At 40.4% G+C, this 20,682-nt stretch overlaps 1 protein-coding gene across 1 annotated transcript; it reads left to right on the top strand.

Moving 5' to 3' along the window:
• The first annotated feature begins 135 nt into the window (after nt 1-135).
• LOC308690240 (uncharacterized protein) lies at nt 136-18,500 on the top strand. Its single transcript, XM_081364596.1, has 4 exons — nt 136-265; nt 12,908-14,495; nt 17,744-17,840; nt 18,118-18,500. The coding sequence occupies exons 1-3, from the start codon at nt 208-210 to the stop codon at nt 17,811-17,813; spliced, it is 1,716 nt and encodes a 571-aa protein (XP_081220722.1). The 5' UTR covers nt 136-207; the 3' UTR covers nt 17,814-17,840; nt 18,118-18,500.
• Nucleotides 18,501-20,682: the final 2,182 nt, after the last annotated feature.

Below are 20,682 nucleotides of genomic sequence, written 5' to 3'. Positions count from 1 at the left end.
ATTTTGGCAGATCAGCTCCTCCCACAGCAGTCACATCATCAGTGAAGCTCCTCCCACAGCAGTCACATCATCAGTGTAGCTCCTCCCACATCAATTCTCCAATAAATGCTGTAAATTCCCATCAGCTGCAAGTGAAGACGAGCATCAGAGCATCAGGAAGAGCTGAAATCTGCAAAGACTGAGTTTATTAAAGAGGACAGTGAGAACATGAGTGATCCAGAACCCTGCAGAATGAAACACACTGAAGATCCTGAAGAACAAAGAGGTTGGTGTTTATTATTCATTCATTCATTCATGATGCTTGAAGAACATTCATGTTAGAAACATTCAATCACATTTAGATAAACAGTTCAACTATGAAATGGCTGCAAAAGTTTATACAAATGGTCGGTAAAGGGAGGTTTCTTATTGATTGTCAACATCAGGTCAAACTCAATTTAAGTATTTTAACTGTTTTATTTTACATTTATTTTATATATGGTTTATAATTTGTAACAATTTTACCAGAATTTGACCTGAATTTTGTGTGTATATTTAAAACATGTGTAACAAATAATATTTTCCAAAATGAACAAATTTACAATCTACTCCGTTTACTGCAAACATTTGTGTTCTTTCTCGCAGTGAAATTCACTTGATCTTGTGTTTCTTGTGTCACACTTTCACATGTGTGTGAAGTCGATGGAAGTAGAAGTTTAGTGTGAACGGCCCTTAATAATTCAAACTTTTTAGTAGTTTTTAACATAACTATATATCAATCTAAATGTTGGTGTCAAAATATGTCAGTATTGTGTATTTTAAAGGCACAATATGTAACTTTTTTGCTTTAAAAATAGCAAAAATCACTATATCTATGTTATATATTTTTTTTTTAGTTGTGTACTTGCATTATCCTGACTGTTTCCAACAACTTTCAAACCAGGAGAAATTTGTAATTTAATTCGAGAAACGTCCCGTTTCTTTATTTCCGTTTTTGTCGCCGCCAATGACGTCATATCCGCGTTGTCCCTGGTTTCTGCTCGTGCTGCCATGGCAACCAGAGCTATGAACCAGAGCCCTCTGATAGTAACCAAAGCGACAGACGTGGACAACTGTGTCAGCCTGGTCTCATTGTTAATACGTAGGTATTGTAGCGACTGAGACAAATCAGACACAATTATTTGCCATATGCACACACCAATCTTTAAAACTTCCATCCGAGAGCAGGGTCCCAACCCCCAGGCGGGGTGAAAGGGGCCTGGTTGCCATGGCCGCGATCAGATAGGATGTTTTATGACTCTCAGGAATGCTAACAAGTAACTAACTCTGCCACAGATATCAGAACAAACTCTCCTGCATTCATTTATTGATGAACTGACTGACATGAAATGAACAGGCATTCCAGAACATTTTGAGAATGATTTACTGTTGTGTGTTTTGTCTTTTAATAATTCTGTTGATACTATGATCTCTTTGATACTATGTAGTTATTACAAGACCAACTGTCTATGTAACCATGTTTGGTCTCGATAAATTGGTGCTTTGAAGATCGAAATGATTGTGTACATGATATGCCAATAGCTGTGCAACACATTAGAATTACTAAGAATCTTCCTTAGTAGTGTCATTAAACACCAATCCAGCATGCCAGTCCGAGTGAGCACGCTTAAGACAAAGGCTTGTAAATCCTGGTGACAGAAGAAACTCCCGCCAGACAGTCCACCCTTCTCATTGGTACAGCAAACCCAGAGAGGGGTGGCCATTTCTCAGGCTTTATTAGAGACTGACCACAGTGACCGCTCTCTCTCTTCTCAACGCTTCTCATCCGACAACAAGGCAGCTTCTGCTGTTACTGGGGGAGGGGCTGGACCCCTTCCCCCCCCACTTGGGCCCAGCTCCCTGGGCCCAAACAGGCCTGAGCAATGCCTGCCATGCTTTCATACTCCAAAAAGGAGTCAGACTTTTCTTCAATCTAGAAAACAACTGCAACTTTACCATCACTGGCTCAACGATCCACTCCTGGTCTTCAAGCCAGGACAGCAGGCTTCGACTCACAACAGCCATGTGCTCGAAGCCACCATGCTTTTCTTCAAGGCCATAGACCCAATCAACGAATCCAATCCAATCCAAGAATTTTCCACGATTGCAACTGCCATGCAAGTATTCTTTGATGAGATTGCTATGAAATAAGCTGATGGTTCTTCTTCTCATACTGAGATCTTATTCCATAGTTCTATTTCCTGTTCCACACCACTCACCCCTTTACCTATGCATGTATGTATGAATGTATGAATGTATTTATGTTTGTTTAGTGTTAGTTATGTTTGTGATTTAGTTAATAAAATTTGTGCACGATTATGAATTTGGTTTCTGATCCTCTGTTTGCATACAAAGTCCCTTTTACGATTTTGATCTTGCTACATGCTAATTGCTGTACATAAGGAATAATTATCTTTCAGCGACCATGAACAATACATTTTCCTTAGAATAAATGAATAATCAAGAGTTCTTTGGAACTGATTAATTGATTGCAATATTACTTTGGCTTACCTCAAAGTTAATCTGATTAACTGACCCAAATATTAATAATTAATCATAATTGGTAATTATGGATTATTATTAATATTTCCCCTTAGAGCTAATGTCCTTACATATGGTGGAGAATCTTGGGAATTGTATTAAACATTGTATGCAAGCAGACATTAATCAATCATATGTTGTCCCATAAGTTTTTATTAACATCTCATACATGCACGTACAAGTTTCTGATAAAATCAGCAAAACTATTGTTTGAATATGCCTTCCTACGAATGGCAGAAAGTTTCTCAATGCTATTATGCATGTTTAAATCGTACAATAAGAAACTTCTGATTTTAGCGAAGAAATCCTAATTTCGGATATAAATCGAGCGTAAGCCTTCTCTGACGAAGAAATCTCAGATTAGCCGCCGGTATAAATGGTTCCTGATATTAGCAAAGCAACCCTAATTTCAGTTCTAAAGTGATCGTAAGCCTTCTCTGACGAAGAAATCTCAGATTAGCCGCACGTATAGATGGTACCAGAACAAATTAGTCTGAGATGGGCGAAGAAATCCCCATTTTCAGCAGTTTTTAAGGTGTTTGAGCGATGTTCCTCCTCACCGATTTAAGGCCTTATTATTATTCGTCACGTCATTGTATTCATATTAAACTGCTAAACCGCACATATGAAACAATCGCGTCGATTTAGTGGTATAAATTCTAGCCTAGCTAACTAGGAATTTGCCATTGTCTGTGAAAGAACGGTGCTGTTTGATTTGTGAAAGAATCACTTACATGCAACGTCATGTGTCTAAACTAGACAATCTCTGACTCAGTGCAAACCTTCAGCACAATGCGAACGCTGCTCCGTTCGACTTGTGTTGCTGGTTGGCAGTGTGTCTGAAGTGCGAGCAGGCACTTCTGTTTACGTGAAGAACAGCACCAATCTCACAGACCCCTTGTGTAAACAAGTGAATGCGTGTAGCCAAAGCCAGCTCGCTAGCAACCCTACGCGCATACAAGCCCCTTTACCTCGAGTGATAGCTTTTAGCACTGACTAAAACTTAGACACGTGCGAGCGTAAAGTGTAACCTTTAAACCAAAGACTACAGACTTTGGAGCGTGGCCCTTGAAACAAAGGGGTAGTGTTTTGAACACAAGAGTCAAAGCTTCTCGAGTCTTTGAATCAAAGGAGTCAATTGCATCACAAATGATTCTTTGTTTTGAAGCGCCCTCTTTGGCGACCCCTGCTGGTCAGAACAGTGTAAGTGTAGAGAACTCAGCGTAATGAAACACCTTTAACAAACCAATCGCAAAGGTTTGATCAAAGGTGTAAGCATGTTATAGCAACGCACAAACTATCTAATACTATGAGGTGTCTTTCAAGGCACAATAATTTAATAAACTGTAGGGCTCGTTTATGAAAGAGACTATTAAATTCGCCTCTTCCTTTTATCAAATGTGTCATTAAATGTGTACGAATCTATAAAGTGATACAAGATCACATAGAAATCAAATACACATTGTTTCACGAACCGTTGAAATTTAGAATAATTTCTAAATATCTATGACGCGCAACAAAGCCCGTTTACTGAAATCCTGTGACTTTAACAGTCTGATACATGCTCAGAATCACTGATTTGAGACAAATGATTCACACCGGTTTCCGAGCTTCACGAAGCACGTATCATAGGCGGTTTAAACTACTCCGCCCTCTCTCTATTTCTGTCTCTCTCTCTCTCTCTCTCTCTCTCTCTCTCTCTCTCGACCCCCCCTTTTTGGTTTCACTTTAGTTGAAACCCAGATACCTTGGTTTTATTTGTGTTTCATTTATTTCGACTTAAGTCTACCCCTATTTTTGTGTGTGTGTGTATTTACACCTGATGAGCCTGAATATTCCTATTCAGTTAAGTTGAATTTAATTAAATTTGAGATTTAATTAAATCAATTTGCTTATTCAATTTCCCTTTTAGTTACCAGGGCTATGAGGACAATCCCTGTTTACTTTGATTTTGATTTTATTCAATTTATTTACTTACTTTATTTTAGCCTGAATTTCCATATTCAGCTAAATAAAGTTTAACTAAATTTGAGATTTAACTAAATCAATTGTTTCCCTTTCCTTTGGTTTTGAGCTATAAGGACATTCTACCTTTACTTATACCTTATCTTATGTACTTCCTATCGACATCTTCCCTCTCTCTATAGGATTACAGTAATTATAGCAACTGTTGTTTCTGTAACGACCCAGGTCATTAGAATCCTAACCCCTGTCTGTGCTTTAACCCTCCTCACTCCTTAGCACCAAGTTAAGTACATGAAGTACGGTTAACGTAAACGCACAGTAGGCAAAAGACAGAACGGGAGACACTTCCCGCTGTTTCTTCTTCTTTTGACCTTTTTGTCTGATGTTTGATGTGTCCCTGCTAGCTTCGTCTTACAGCAGCTTAACCCATACGTGACACCTGTTTACCTATGTCTCCTAGCTAAACTTAAATAGGTAGAACACACCTTCCCTTCCCTTTCAGATTTCTATTGTTTCTATTTTGTTTTTCTCTATTTGCTACTCTCGTAGTAAAACGTGAAAAGAACCATCAGTTTTGAGTAATAGTTTTAGGACATGTAAGAGGCCAGTCATCAGTCGATGCTGCTTAAAGCACATCAACTTGAATACTCAAAACCCTTTTGTTGTGTGCTCACCAACACTAAATTTAATGGCCCACAGAGCCACCTCTGTAGAAACTTGCATTGGCCTTTGTCACTTCTCTCTTGTGTTCCCACAAAGTATGCCAGTAGGCCTCAGACATCCAGCCCTGCCACCCACCAGAACCACCTGGAAACCGGCAGAGCCACGTCCTCGACATCCTCCAGCCTGAAGCAGACAACGACCTGCCGAGGCAGAGAAGGGAACCGTTAGACGACAACGAAAGCGGACGTCTGACACCCAGCCTGAGTCACCAAGAGCTGACCAGCATCATCTTCTCCTTAGCCACGCTCCCTCAGGCCTTAAACAGGAGGTAAATGACCTTAAAAAACTGGTTGAGCTCAAAGAGAGACACTAAAGCCATAAGTGTCCAGTCAGAGCTGAAGTCCAAACACTGACTCAACAATGCTGCAACATTATAGACAAACAGAATGTGACCCTGAACAGAACTGAAACAGTCCAACCACCTGCAAATGGACTTCACATAAACTTCTAAAGTTTGCTAAAGCTAAACTTCACATCAGCCGCATAAGCTCCCCCAGCCCTGTACAAAGGGGGGGAGGAGTCAAACCCTTGGCTCGACAGTCACCCGCCAGTGTCCTGAGAGGCTCTGCAGGCGCAGAGGAAAAGGTTTAATTCAGACAAACCCTGAAACGACACATGAAGCGATGCTCCAAGAACCTTTTTCTCCAAAACCAGTTAGTCACCATTCATGGCAGCTCCATGCAATGCCCACTCAACAATGTGTGACCTGACGCAGAATGCCTTTAACACACGAGGCCTCATCAGAAAGGGTTCATAAACCCCACTGACTCTGAACGGCAAAGATCAGAAGACACACAGCCCGACCATAATGCAAACCGCTGCTACAAAGTTCATAGTCAGCATAGGACATAGGACTTTTAAAGTAGATGAAAATGTGTGCTCAAAAGAAGCAGGAAGCGGCATTAGTAAAATTAGAATTTTACTGACTTAAAGAAAATCTTGAATGCATACGTAAGCCCAACGCGCCAACAGACTATGCACTGCTTTCGAACCATACAGACATTTGATCATTGCAATCCAAATAGGATACAACCTGAGATACGCACTTTGATCACTAGTTACTGGCTTGTTTAAGTGCAGATAAAACGATAGCTGTAATCGACATCTCTACTAAGAATAAAAAGTCATAGATTTTTAACTAGTATCGGCAATTTCAGCATTAAAGCTTAAGTCTGTTTGACAAAGGAAGCTCAACTCAGCGGCATGCTGTGCCGGTATTTATTATTCTGCCTTGACTGGAGAAATCCAAAGTGCAGCATTATTTAATCTGTTCGGACGAAGAAATCTCAGTACAGTGTTATATACAAGTAGACTTGGGTGATGTCCCCTCCTTTCTACAATGTAAAGGCCTTACAAATTATTGTTAGATTGATGTAATTCATCTAGATTTTGGGCTGCATCTACAAGCAGAGCTACTTAGTGATCAAGATTGTTTCACTCGCTGAAAGTCAATATTTATGCATGAGATGGACGTAACCTTGTATGCTTAGGAAAGCTTTAACTTACAGCAAATCCATTTCCTCACTTTCAAACAATTAGAAGAAGTTGTTTAAAGTAAAGAGAAGCATTACATGAGTAAAAGTTTCAAATGCCAAACCACATTTGCATTTTACTGAATGTAACATCAAGTTTTGGAAAGACTCAAAGTATAGGCGCCACATTTTAACTTGTTTAAACATGTATGACTCATTTCAAATGTACAGACATTCGTCATAGACTGTTGAATTGCTCTGACATGGTTCCCTTGACAACGACTTGTCACAGGAAGTGCAAACGCATAACGTCATATTGTAAACAAATCAGCCTAGAGAGCTAAGCCAACCTAACCTAGCGTCCGTTCAGCTTAGACCAAGCTAAATTATAACTGCTACAGTTAGCGGTTAGCATCATTTACTTGAAGCCTTTTTCTACAGCTTGTGCTGTGCACAGTGCAAAGTTTAGCCACTCGTGCCATTGATTATTCCCAATTTTAGATGATTCCTGCTGTTTTTATCACTTATTTAAGTCCTTTTTATTTATTATTTTACTTTGATAATAGCCGTCAGCTATTCACTTGTCTATTCTTTCATTTATTTGATTTATTTACATTTCCCCTCTTGTTCTAATGTGGTTCCAGTCCCCATAGGGCCCAGAAAGGAACCAGAGACCTTTACTTGTGATTTTGTTTATTTTCAACAAGTGCACTCATTTTTATGACCCTGCAAAACAAGTAATCTCAACGATTACTAGGGCATAACTATAGTCCTGAGGATTGATAATAAGCATAATCTGAATAGGAAAACTGTCCTTTTCCTACTATCATTCACTTCGCCAAGCCCGTTGTGAACAACCAGTTAAGTCCAGAGAAATAATTTAGCCATAAGAACCATCTTAAGTCATTTATTTCCTCTTGGCTTATGCCCTTTTAAAAAAAAAAAAAGGTCTACTAACACTAACACCCACAGCTAAGATGATAAGGATACAAGACACACTTGACAAGCTACACATAAACACCTAGCTTTATGCTACATACCTAGCTAACCTATCAAACCTTAGCTCTGAACTCTTTAGGGTCATGCATTAGCCTCTCAACCCTAGGGTGTCAAAAATGTCGCAGATCCTCTGTTCAATCTGACCCTAACCAGACAGGAGACCGAAAGAACTGACAAGCCCTCACAAGGAACACTGTTCCACCAAGGCTGCTGACATCCTACAGCACCAGAGCCAAACGTTACTGAACCTTGAGAGAAGAGGACCAACGACCCATGACCCAAGCTAGAGTTATAGCCTCACCAGGCTGATCAAGAGTATCATCTCCTTACCCCACCTTTTGGGTGGGAAACAGAAGGTACACAACCTTCTATAAAGATCACAGCGTCCCACAAGGAGCGGACCTGTGCTCAAAGCCTCACACACCAGCTAGAGACTGAGTTTCAAACCAGATTCAACGCAGCTGGACTGAGCATGCCCAGCACCAGCGCAGAACTGTCCAGGTAACCCAGGTAACAGTCAAGCTTTTGGAGAAGCCATGGAGGACAGCACCCTCCACCTGCAAACACCACAAAATGACCATAGGCTGTCAACGACAACATCCTCCTCCACACCATTCACACAGGTGTCAATCGGAGGCTCCACAAGGACAGCTGGACACACCTGACTCAGAGCTACAGGAGCTGCTGACACACGCAAACCAGCTCCCTGAACAGGACTCACCCGAGGAGTCCTGTAAAATACAAGCATCTGACTCCTTGCCTACCCCAGCTTAGGCAAGCTCACATCAGCACTGCCATAAGGACGGAGCAACACTTCAATTCTTCAGACTACCTTCTGACCTCCTGCCACCAGCACTAGGTCGGCCTGAAAACCTCTCTATGCTACATAGAGCCCTAACCCCTTCCTGCAACCACAGGCAAACACCTGCCCCGAAACTAATTAACTTCAGAATGACCGGTGACACCCTGTCAAGGCACCTGCTGCCTCGGCACCTGCTGCACCAACTCAAAGACCAGTACTTGGCTACTGTCTACAACACCTGGTGGAACGACCACCGCTCCAGGAAACACCAGCAACCAGAGGCCACCATGGCCTTCCAGCCTTGTATGACAGTGTCTGATCTTTCTGCACTTTCAACATCGTTCGTGGTTGTCCTTGAGAGGGACAACAACGACCGAAAGGGGGGGAATCTGTAGCGACTGAGACAAATCAGACACAATTATTTGCCATATGCACACACCAATCTTTAAAACTTCCATCCGAGAGCAGGGTCCCAACCCCCAGGCGGGGTGAAAGGGGCCTGGTTGCCATGGCCGCGATCAGATAGGATGTTTTATGACTCTCAGGAATGCTAACAAGTAACTAACTCTGCCACAGATATCAGAACAAACTCTCCTGCATTCATTTATTGATGAACTGACTGACATGAAATGAACAGGCATTCCAGAACATTTTGAGAATGATTTACTGTTGTGTGTTTTGTCTTTTAATAATTCTGTTGATACTATGATCTCTTTGATACTATGTAGTTATTACAAGACCAACTGTCTATGTAACCATGTTTGGTCTCGATAAATTGGTGCTTTGAAGATCGAAATGATTGTGTACATGATATGCCAATAGCTGTGCAACACATTAGAATTACTAAGAATCTTCCTTAGTAGTGTCATTAAACACCAATCCAGCATGCCAGTCCGAGTGAGCACGCTTAAGACAAAGGCTTGTAAATCCTGGTGACAGAAGAAACTCCCGCCAGACAGTCCACCCTTCTCATTGGTACAGCAAACCCAGAGAGGGGTGGCCATTTCTCAGGCTTTATTAGAGACTGACCACAGTGACCGCTCTCTCTCTTCTCAACGCTTCTCATCCGACAACAAGGCAGCTTCTGCTGTTACTGGGGGAGGGGCTGGACCCCTTCCCCCCCCACTTGGGCCCAGCTCCCTGGGCCCAAACAGGCCTGAGCAATGCCTGCCATGCTTTCATACTCCAAAAAGGAGTCAGACTTTTCTTCAATCTAGAAAACAACTGCAACTTTACCATCACTGGCTCAACGATCCACTCCTGGTCTTCAAGCCAGGACAGCAGGCTTCGACTCACAACAGCCATGTGCTCGAAGCCACCATGCTTTTCTTCAAGGCCATAGACCCAATCAACGAATCCAATCCAATCCAAGAATTTTCCACGATTGCAACTGCCATGCAAGTATTCTTTGATGAGATTGCTATGAAATAAGCTGATGGTTCTTCTTCTCATACTGAGATCTTATTCCATAGTTCTATTTCCTGTTCCACACCACTCACCCCTTTACCTATGCATGTATGTATGAATGTATGAATGTATTTATGTTTGTTTAGTGTTAGTTATGTTTGTGATTTAGTTAATAAAATTTGTGCACGATTATGAATTTGGTTTCTGATCCTCTGTTTGCATACAAAGTCCCTTTTACGATTTTGATCTTGCTACATGCTAATTGCTGTACATAAGGAATAATTATCTTTCAGCGACCATGAACAATACATTTTCCTTAGAATAAATGAATAATCAAAGAGTTCTTTGGAACTGATTAATTGATTGCAATATTACTTTGGCTTACCTCAAAGTTAATCTGATTAACTGACCCAAATATTAATAATTAATCATAATTGGTAATTATGGATTATTATTAATATTTCCCCTTAGAGCTAATGTCCTTACAGTATTAATACGTAATTTTCAAAGATAGAAAACGTACTTATTTGTACGTTTTTACTATGCTGAAACGTATAATATGGACGTATCTGCAACGTTTAAACGTACCATTATTACGTTTTTTCAGCTAAAAAACGTAAACTATTTACGAATATTTCTTAAAACTATGTAACGTTAGGCTAATGTTACAATTATAAAGAAACACAACAGACAGACACGTATAATCACAATAATTTATTTTTGAGAAAATGTCAAAACCGGTACCAAAAGTCGTTCACATGATGATGTGTCGCAGTCCTCTCTGGCAGTATATAATAGTTGTGTATGAGGTAACGTTACAGACCAGAATTTAAATTATTAATCCATGAAAATGTTAATCTACTTTCGGTTCTGGTTCAGAGCTGGTCGCTCTGTGACGGCGCGCGCGCTTCTCCATTTCAAATGTAGCACACCAACTTAAACACGGCATGTCGCAATCTGTGACGAAGTATGCGAGAGCCAATGAGCGTTTGATATCACTGCCGTAAAACATGTTGTAACGCTTCGGGCACAATTTTTGAATTTGAATTCACTACGAGCGCGGGATTTGATGTTTACGGTCTCTGCTGAGAATGGATGAAGATCACTGGATTTGGATCTGTTTCTTGCAAACGTATGGATTCTAAAGATTTGGATTACATCAAGCTAATAAAATTGATGACTTTTGTGAATTTATGTTTTGTTTTAGTGTATTATGGGTCTAGGAGAAAATGCCTTTTGTGTCTCACAGTAAATAGCCTAAACCAAATATTACAAAATGGTAAACGATTAAAGAAGGTATTTTTAAGGTTTTAAAGTGTATTCTTGTTTAACACCATGTAGGCTAAATCCTCCGAAACGAGTTTGCAGCAGAAGGCACGAACAGAGCGAAATGTTATTATTTATGAGTAACGTTATTATATGAGTAATGTTAACGTTAAACTGTATAAATAAATGCGACTGAAAATTTAATTGAAAAGACAATTGAATGCAATAGAGTCAAAACATTAATGGCACGATTTTAATATGCATAAGTTAAGGAATACGTACTAATTTGTGCGTAGGTAAAGTTGTTAATACGTAAATAAATTACATTTTTGTGCTGTCAATACGTAAATATTATATGTTTTAGTGCTGTAAATACGTCAGTATTATACGTTTCTGTGTGTATAAAACGTAAATAAATGTACGTATGGTAGAACTACACTTTACGTAAAAATACAAACGTATTCTCATGAGATCACGTTGACTGTGTAGTTCGCAATGTCTATTTGCACGCTGTTGTTGTTTCGTTCAAACATTATGGACCATGGCAAGCAGACTTTGGATAAAAAAGGAGAACTTAAACGAGAATCAATATAAGTGCGGTGTTTTCGAGATGCCTGGAGCTCCCCTAGACAGTATATAAACGAGAGCTCCACGTCCGAGACTTCGACTGCTTCTACATGTACTTTATTAAACAGGTGAGCACATTTACATAAAACTAATCAATGTTTTATAGTTCAACAATGATAAAATGTCAGAATATGATCTGTATGTTATTCTAATGTTGATCTACAGGGTGGGCCATTTATATGGATACACCGTAATAACATGGGAAAGGTTGGTGATATTGTATCCAAGATGGCCGACTTCTAAATGGCCACCATGGTCACCACCCATCTTGAGGAGTTTGCCCCCTCACATATACTAATATACTTTATTAAACAGGACTTTAATATCACCAAACATTCCCATGTTATTACGGTGTATCCATATAAATGGCCCACCCTGTAGTTTACTGCTAGTCTCATACAGACAAACTACACTATCACACTAAACTGCATTTGAGTGTGTTGAAATGTATGTGTTAATGTTAGACCAAGTGAAACAGTGCTGCGTTACCTCACAAGTTTAATTTGTCTAATAAACTGACCTGTGAGTAGTAATTCTGCGTGTAGTTCGGTAAAATTAAATGTCCATATTTATTTTATATCTGCGGGACTCGCGTCGCGTGTGGAGCTGATAGCTGTCTCTTAGCAATCCCGAACTGCTTCATATCACAGTCATGATTAAAGCATTTATGTATTCAGTCATCCATAAACATTATTAGATCGGTCGGCTTGACGTTGACGATAAGATCCATAATTCTTAGCAAATGTTGCGTCATCAATCTACGCCTTTGTTATTGTAAAGAGGTTAGTGACCCCTAGTGGCAAAAAATGCCATACTGTACGTTAAATGTTAATTTCATGTTAGATGATTGTGTCATTGATCAAACATATTTAATAGTTCTCACAACAGAAACATGGGATTTGTGCCTATAATGTTTACAAAATAATAACTGGAAGATCAGTGTAGCTTTCTCATGGAAAGTTTCAGGGACATTTAATCAAATTTATAATATATAAATACAATTATAATATAATTCTCTCCATATTTATCTCTTTTAATTATTTTTATTATTTAGAAAATTTTAAAATTAGTTTTTCTTTGATTTCAGACCCGATGGAAGAGAGCGAGGAGAGTGAAGAACTGAGTGAAGTGGAGGAGGAACATCATGTCAAACCTGGAGGAAAACCTTTGAGTCGCTCAAAGACTAAAAAGACATTTTTAAAGAAAAGAAGAGCCAAGAAATCTTTCACCTGCACTCAGTGTGGAAAGAGTTTATCAACCAAACAAAGTCTTGAGCATCACATGAGAGTTCATACTGGAGAGAAGCCGTTCTCATGCCATCAATGTGGGAAGAGTTTCAGTCTTTCATCAAACCTTAATATTCACATGAGGATCCACACCGGAGAGAAGCCGTTCACATGTGATCAGTGTGAAAAGAGATTCTCAAACAAAAATTATCTTAAGATTCACATGAGAGTTCACACTGGAGAGAAGCCGTTCACATGCAATCAATGTGGGAATAGTTTCAGTCAATCAACACACCTTAATGCTCACATGATGATCCACACCGGAGAGAAGCCATTCACATGCAATCAATGTGGGAATAGTTTCAGTCAATTAGCACACCTTAATGTTCACATGAGGATCCACACCGGAGAGAAACCATTCACATGCAATCAATGTGGGAATAGTTTCAGTCAATTAGCACACCTTAATGTTCACATGAGGATCCACACCGGAGAGAAACCATTCACATGCAATCAATGTGGGAATAGTTTCAGTCATTTAGCAAACCTTAATGTTCACATGAGGATCCACACCGGAGAGAAGCTGTTCACATGTGATCAGTGCGGGAATAGTTTCAGCCAGTCAACTAACCTTGAAAGTCACATGAGAATCCACACCGGAGAGAAGCCGTTCATGTGTGATCAGTGTGAAAAGAGATTCTCAAACAAAAAATCTCTTAAGATTCACATGAGAGTTCACACTGGAGAGAAGCCATTCACATGCAATCAATGTGGGAAGAGTTTCAGTCAATTAGCACACCTTAATTTTCACATGAGGATCCACACCGGAGAGAAGCCATTCACATGCAATCAATGTGGGAAGAGTTTCAGTCAATTAGCACACCTTAATGTTCACATGAGGATCCATACCGGAGAGAAGCCGTTCACATGTGATCAGTGTGGGAAAACATTTCTTAGGGCATCACAGCTGAAGTCACACCTGACAGTTCATTCGAAGGAGAAGCCGCATTCATGTTCTGTGTGTGGAAAGAGTTTTTCACAGCTGAGTCATTTACATAAACATCAGAAAATCCACACTGGTGTGAGAGAGTACATGTGCTTTGAGTGTGAGAAGACTTTTACTAGAGCTGAACATTTAAAATTGCACCAGAGAATTCACACTGGAGAAAAACCTTTCGAGTGTGCACACTGTGACAAGAGATTCAGTCACTCATCATCTCTGAAAACACATGAGAGGATCCACACTGGAGAAAAACCTTACAAGTGTTCACACTGTGACAAGAGATTCAGACATTTAATAGCTCTGAAAACACATGAGATGATCCACACTGGAGAGAAGCCGCACACGTGTGATCAGTGTGGAAAGAGTTTCTCTATTAAAAGTCAACTGAAGCGACACATGAAGATCCATGCAGAGGAGAAACCACATCAACACAGTCTGAGATCACAGTAAGTTGTTCTTCTTCAAAAAACTGGTACAAAAATAGTAGACACTGATTTCTTCCTCGCATTAAATTAAAAGCTTGACTTGTTTCTAAATTGAAATCCTATTATTTTTAAATTTTATTTTTTCGAGTTTTTGCATCAAATATGTGATATGTAAACCAAAAGTAATGTGTAAGTATTTGTACTCTGATACTGATGTAGTCACCCTGTGAAGTCCAAAGAGAGATAGAATTTTCAGTAGAAATTTTAGAGTTTTGAAAATAACATACATTTAGTTTTTTTTTTTTCTCAGCTCACTTGTCTAACTGTGTCGAACCGTGATGGTAGTGTGTGTGTGTGTGTGTGTACTAGTGGTGGAAATTGTAATTCTTTCCAGAGAATCGTTCATTTTCAGTTAATTCACCAAAATGATTCATTCATTGATTTGTTCAGTGACAATTTCGGTAAATGATAAATGCATAGTACCGTACCGCTAGCATATTACCGACATTTATCTTTGGCAGATTACATTTACTTATTAAACTTGATGTCTATTCTAACATTTAATATTGCCTGTAGTTTCTGTAGACACAAATCTTTAACATGTTAATGATGGAATTACTTTATTGCAATTTATAGTTTTTATAAAGTCAAACTATAATTAGATTCACATATTATGGTGTTGTAGATATTTCCATGTAGAGGTTCATAAAGATAGGTTAGGCCTATTTATCTAATTATTTAGTTTTATCATTGATGATTTATCCATGTTATATTTTGAAAAACATTATTGTCAATCAATTTAGCAGTTTTACAGGCTTTTATCATATTTCCTGACTCAAATAAGTAAGTAGTTTATGTTCATGTGCTGAGCAACAAAGTCTCTTCTGTGTAAGTTAGACACACATCACTCTATAGCCAAATCTCTCCTCTCCACCTATAGCTGGTGTGTGGTGAGCACAGGACACTTTGTTGATTGATTGGCATCTATTAACTCGGGTTCAACCAACAGGAATGTCTAATTTGTGGTTGAAATACCACAAATTTGCTCTCTGACAGTAGGTGGCGCTCATGTAAAGCAGAAAAAAAGCACTATACACGTCTCTAGAGTCTAGACTGCGAGTAAATGTTCACATTTTGCGACTTTTTTTCCTGCCGGTGCGAGGGAGCTTACATTTCTGCCGCATATGGCAAACATCACGTGGCAAATGAAAGCAGAATGAAACCACACTACTCATTTGAGCTGCGCAGCGTAAACAGTTTATCAGCTCGGAGCAATACCAGACAGCGGTTTACTCCTGGGCCGATCTCGATCACGCAACAATGTTACTACGCAGCGCTGGGAGATCCATTGTAGGGCTGGGAAATATATCGCATGACATTGTTAGGCGCATCTCGTCAGTAAAGCCGGTTCCTTGATTAGTAGTAAATCGCCATCACCTGCTTTCAGATGGAGCGGCATTTACTACAAAGAGCCGTAGTTAACTGACAAGCTGAGCGACCGTATAACCTGCGATAATTAATGCTCAGCTTGTCAGTGAAAGCATTTTAAAGGGATAGTTCATCCTAGGTGAATATGACATTCTTCGTTCATACGAATATGAATATTCCCTATGGATTTAATGTAGTAATGCTAACTGTAACCATGGTATTGTGGCAGAAATAGTCAAATGTTTTTACGTTATTCTTTTCCGGGTTCGTAAATTCCTCCCTACATTGCTTCCAAACTAAGGATTGTTGTATCATAATAGTAGAGTAAGTAACTCTTAATTCTAAAATACTTACAGTATAAAAAATGTGTTAATTATCTTGGTTGTTACCTCTTTATTCCCCAAAATGTACATGTTGTTTCCTTATTCTTACATGTAAGTACTTTATAGGTACACTATAATTACAGAAAGTTACGCTGTAAATTCGTCTTAATTAAACAGTACTTTCCGGGCTGTAATCTAAAGCGTTACCGTTATTTTTAATGTGATAACCAAAAAACATGATTTGTTCATCTATCAAAGATCGTCTCCATTTGTAGAACTAAACGTTTTAAAATTTAGGAAAACTTATACTTGGCAAACCAACATATTTATTTAAATTAGCACTATAAACAGTAGATGGCGGCAGAGGAGCGCTTATTGACTTATATGCCATTTCCACTTAAAAACAAATCCAAATTTCTATGAAATCCTTTTTTAAAGGAATACTCCACCGTGTTTTCATATTAAACTATGTTTTTCCCTTAACTAAGACGAGTTGATACATACCTCTCTCGTCTCAGTGCGTGCACTTAATCGCTCAGGCGCGCGGTGACACTTTGAAAGCCCAGTTCATTCAATATGGGCCAAGCAGAGAAACAACCAAACACCTCCACGTTTTCCCTATTTAAATACAGTTACTCGCGTAGTGTAACTCGACCTAGGACGGTGACACAAAACAAAACGTTGCGCTTTTCTAAGCGTGTAAAATGGATAACTATATTGTATGGCGGAATACCATTGCAAGTACTTGTAAGCACTTCGTCTTGGCGCAGTAATATCTTCACTAGAGGGAGCGGGGGCCGGTGAGAGGATTTTTCACGAGTGAAGATATTACTCCGCCAAGACGAAGTGCTTACAAGCACTTGCAATGGTATTCCGCCATACAATATAGTTATCCATTTTACACGCTTAGAAAAGCGCAACGTTTTGTTTTGTGTCACCGTCCTAGGTCGAGTTACACTACGCGAGTAACTGTATTTAAATAGGGAAAACGTGGAGGTGTTTGGTTGTTTCTCTGCTTGGCCCATATTGAATGAACTGGGCTTTCAAAGTGTCACCGCGCGCCTGAGCGATTAAGTGCACGCACTGAGACGAGAAAGGTATGTATCAACTCGTCTTAGTTAAGGGGAAAACATAGTTTAATATGAAAACACGGTGGAGTATTCCTTTAAAGCAAAAGTAAAGTAGGGCTGCAGCTATCGATTATTTTAGTAATTTGTTTTAAAGTATTTTACCAATTATCCCACTGATAAATCGAGCAATCAAACCAAAATGTGGTAACAAAGATAGATCCAAGTGAAACAACAGCCTTTAAAATACAAATATACAAAAACAAGCAATAATTGGTTCAAATAAAGTATCAAAGTAAGTAATCATTTGGGTTTTATTGAACAACACTGTTAAGTTACATGTTCAAGGTCACTATTTTTTTTTTAACATGTGATTAGCTTTAGTACTTAGTCTGAAATATTGATTCCTCTCTCATCATGTCTGTAAGAAATGAAACTTGTTTGTTTTTAGCAGAACTGCCAGAAAGCATCTGGAAGGAGAGGACAGAGAGAACGCCAGTGATCCAGAACCTGCAGAATGAAACATCAAGATACTGAAGAACAAAGAGGTTGGTGTTTATTCTTGATTCCTCATTCATTCTTCATGATGAAGAACATGCTGATGCTCACCAGATTTACATTGTTTCATGACCAAGCTAGTTATTTATAACACAAATCATCTTCATGATATTAAAATAGATCATAATTGTGCACAGCAGTTGTTGACCAGATTTGATGAGATTAAAATAACTGTTGAACTCATCAGTGATCTTGACTTTGAGCTTCACTTTTCATTTCACATTTTTCTCTCATTTGAAATCTCACATGATTTAATGTTTCTTTTAGATCTGATGAACGGGAACGAGAAAGGAAAAACAGAAGCCTAAAAAACTCTTCACATGTAAATCAAGTCTGAAGAATCTCATGAGGATCCACAGCGGAGAGGAACTTTACACATGTGATCAATGCGGGAAGAGTTTCACTCGGGCCTTCGTTCTGAAATCACTTCTGCCTTCTCATTCTGAAGAAGAGCACCAGAAAAATTGCACTGGAAAAACACTTTCATGTTCAGGAGCTGAAGAAGAGGCTGTAACACTTTTAACAGAGACATTAATCTGATATTAATTTGAACTCATTCATTGTTTTTCAGAGATCTGTCTCATTTGTTTTAATTTTTATGATTTTTTGTACTTCATGTAGTGATTGATTAAACTCATTATAATTTTATCAACAGCTTGTTGTTATTGTCCAATTTCATTGTCTGCTGATTCTTCTTGCTTCAGGAATAATTCCACAACAATTAAAAAAAAATTAGTTCTGAAAGCCAAGTATTACGTTTGCTTCAGGGGCTTCCCAGCAAACACAGAACGTCCCCCTACCATTAGTTTTTGGTTTCTGTTTTTGTTTTGGGAACTAAATAATAATGTTCTAGGAATGCTCTTTATATTTTTTGCAACAATAAAATAATGTTCCCGCAACATTGCAGAATAGTTATTTTTAACAACATAGACATTTTTAAACCCTCCTTGAACTGCCACCTTACCGTGGTGGAGGGGTTTGAGTACCCGAATGACCCTAGGAGCTATGTTGTCTGGGGCTATATGCCCCTGGTAGGGTCTCCCAAGGCAAACAGGTCCTAGGCGACGGGTCAGACTAAGAGCGGTTCAAAAACCCCTTATGATGACAAAAAAAATGAGGACCGTGACGTCGCCCGGTATGGCGCAGCCGGGGCCCCACCCTGGAGCCAGGCCCGGGGTTGGGGCTCGTATGCGAGCGCCTGGTGGTCGGGCCTCCCCCCATGGGGTCCGGCCGGGCTCAGCCCGAAGGAGCGACGTGGGGCCACCCTCCCGTGGACCCACCACCTGCAGGAGGGACCGTAAGGGGCCGGTGCAAAGTGGATCGGGCGGCAGTCGAAGGCGGGGGCCTAGACAACCCGATCCCTGGACGCGGAATCTAGCTCTAGGGACATGGAATGTCACCTCTCTGGCGGGGAAGGAGCCTGAGGTTGTGCGTGAGGTTCAGAGATTCCGACTAGAGATAGTTGGGATCACCTCTACGCACGGCTTGGGCTCTGGAACCACACTCCTCGAGAGAGGATGGACTCTTCACCACTCTGGAGTTGCCCACGGTGAGAGGCGGCGGGTTCACCACTCTGGAGTTGCCCACGGTGAGAGGCGGCGGGCTGGTGTGGGTTTGCTTATAGCCCCCCAGCTCAGCCGCCATGTGTTGGAGTTCACCCCGGTGAACGAGAGGGTCGTTTCCCTGCGCCTTCGGGTCGGGGATAGGTCTCTCACTGTCGTTTGTGCTTACGGGCCGAATGGCAGTGCAGAGTACCCGGCCTTCTTGGAGTCTCTGGGAGGGGTGCTGGAAAGTGCTCCGACTGGGGACTCCATCGTTCTACTGGGCGACTTCAACGCCCACGTGGGCAGCGACAGTGACACCTGGAGGGGCGTGATTGGGAGGAACGTACCCCCTGATCTTAACACGAGTGGTGTTCTGTTATTGGACTTCTGTGCTAGTTACAGCTTGTCCATAACGAACACCATGTTCAAGCATAAGGGTGTCCATCAGTGCACATGGCACCAGGACACCCTAGGCCGGAGGTCGATGATCGACTTTGTAGTCGTTTCATCCGACCTCCGGCCGTATGTCTTGGACACTCGGGTGAAGAGAGGGGCGGAGCTGTCAACTGATCACCACCTGGTGGTGAGTTGGATCCGATGGCGGGGGAGGAAGCTGGACAGACTCGGCAGACCCAAACGTACTGTGAGGGTCTGTTGTAGGGTGACCACCCGTCCCGCGTAGCGCGTGCGCGCACAGCGTTTGAAGCCCAATTCACGCGTCACGCAAATTGAGACCGTGTCACGCATAATCTATGCTTGCTCAAAAAAAAGTTGGTCGCTCTATATACTCGAGCCCCAAGCAGACAAACGAACATTACTTGACATTTCAGCACGCTATTGTTGCCACACAAACCCCTCAGTTGAACTGCTGACTAGGTTGTTGTCAACTTTTTCGTTGTTGTCATGACAGCGCACGCACGCGCATACCAGACACACTTGGAAGGAAGGAACTTTTAGATGCGCGCTTTCCAGTTCGAAAAATTCGAGAAAGAGACTGAGTCTGAGAGGCAACGCCATCATCAATTAAAAAGAGAAGGTGTGAGTACAAGAAACAAGAATGGGGAAATGAATATTTGTGGCTGAAATGTGTTGAGGGGGATACCGAGAGGGCTTTTTGTGACCTTTGCAAAACGTCCTTCTCAATCGGACATGGAGGGAGGGGAATACGAGGTCAATCGTATTTTTTTTTAAATACTTTTTTTTTAACTGTTCCTGTGGTGTTGAGCAACTACAATTCCTGTTAATCCTATACATTTATATTATAATTTATTAATTTATTTAAAGTAAA

Source organism: Scardinius erythrophthalmus (genome assembly GCF_964197995.2).
Source record: "Scardinius erythrophthalmus genome assembly, chromosome: 1".
NCBI classification, from domain to species: Eukaryota; Metazoa; Chordata; class Actinopteri; order Cypriniformes; family Leuciscidae; genus Scardinius; species Scardinius erythrophthalmus.
The sequence above is the reverse complement of the archived record's forward strand: the minus strand, read 5'-3'. Positions and strand labels throughout refer to the sequence as shown.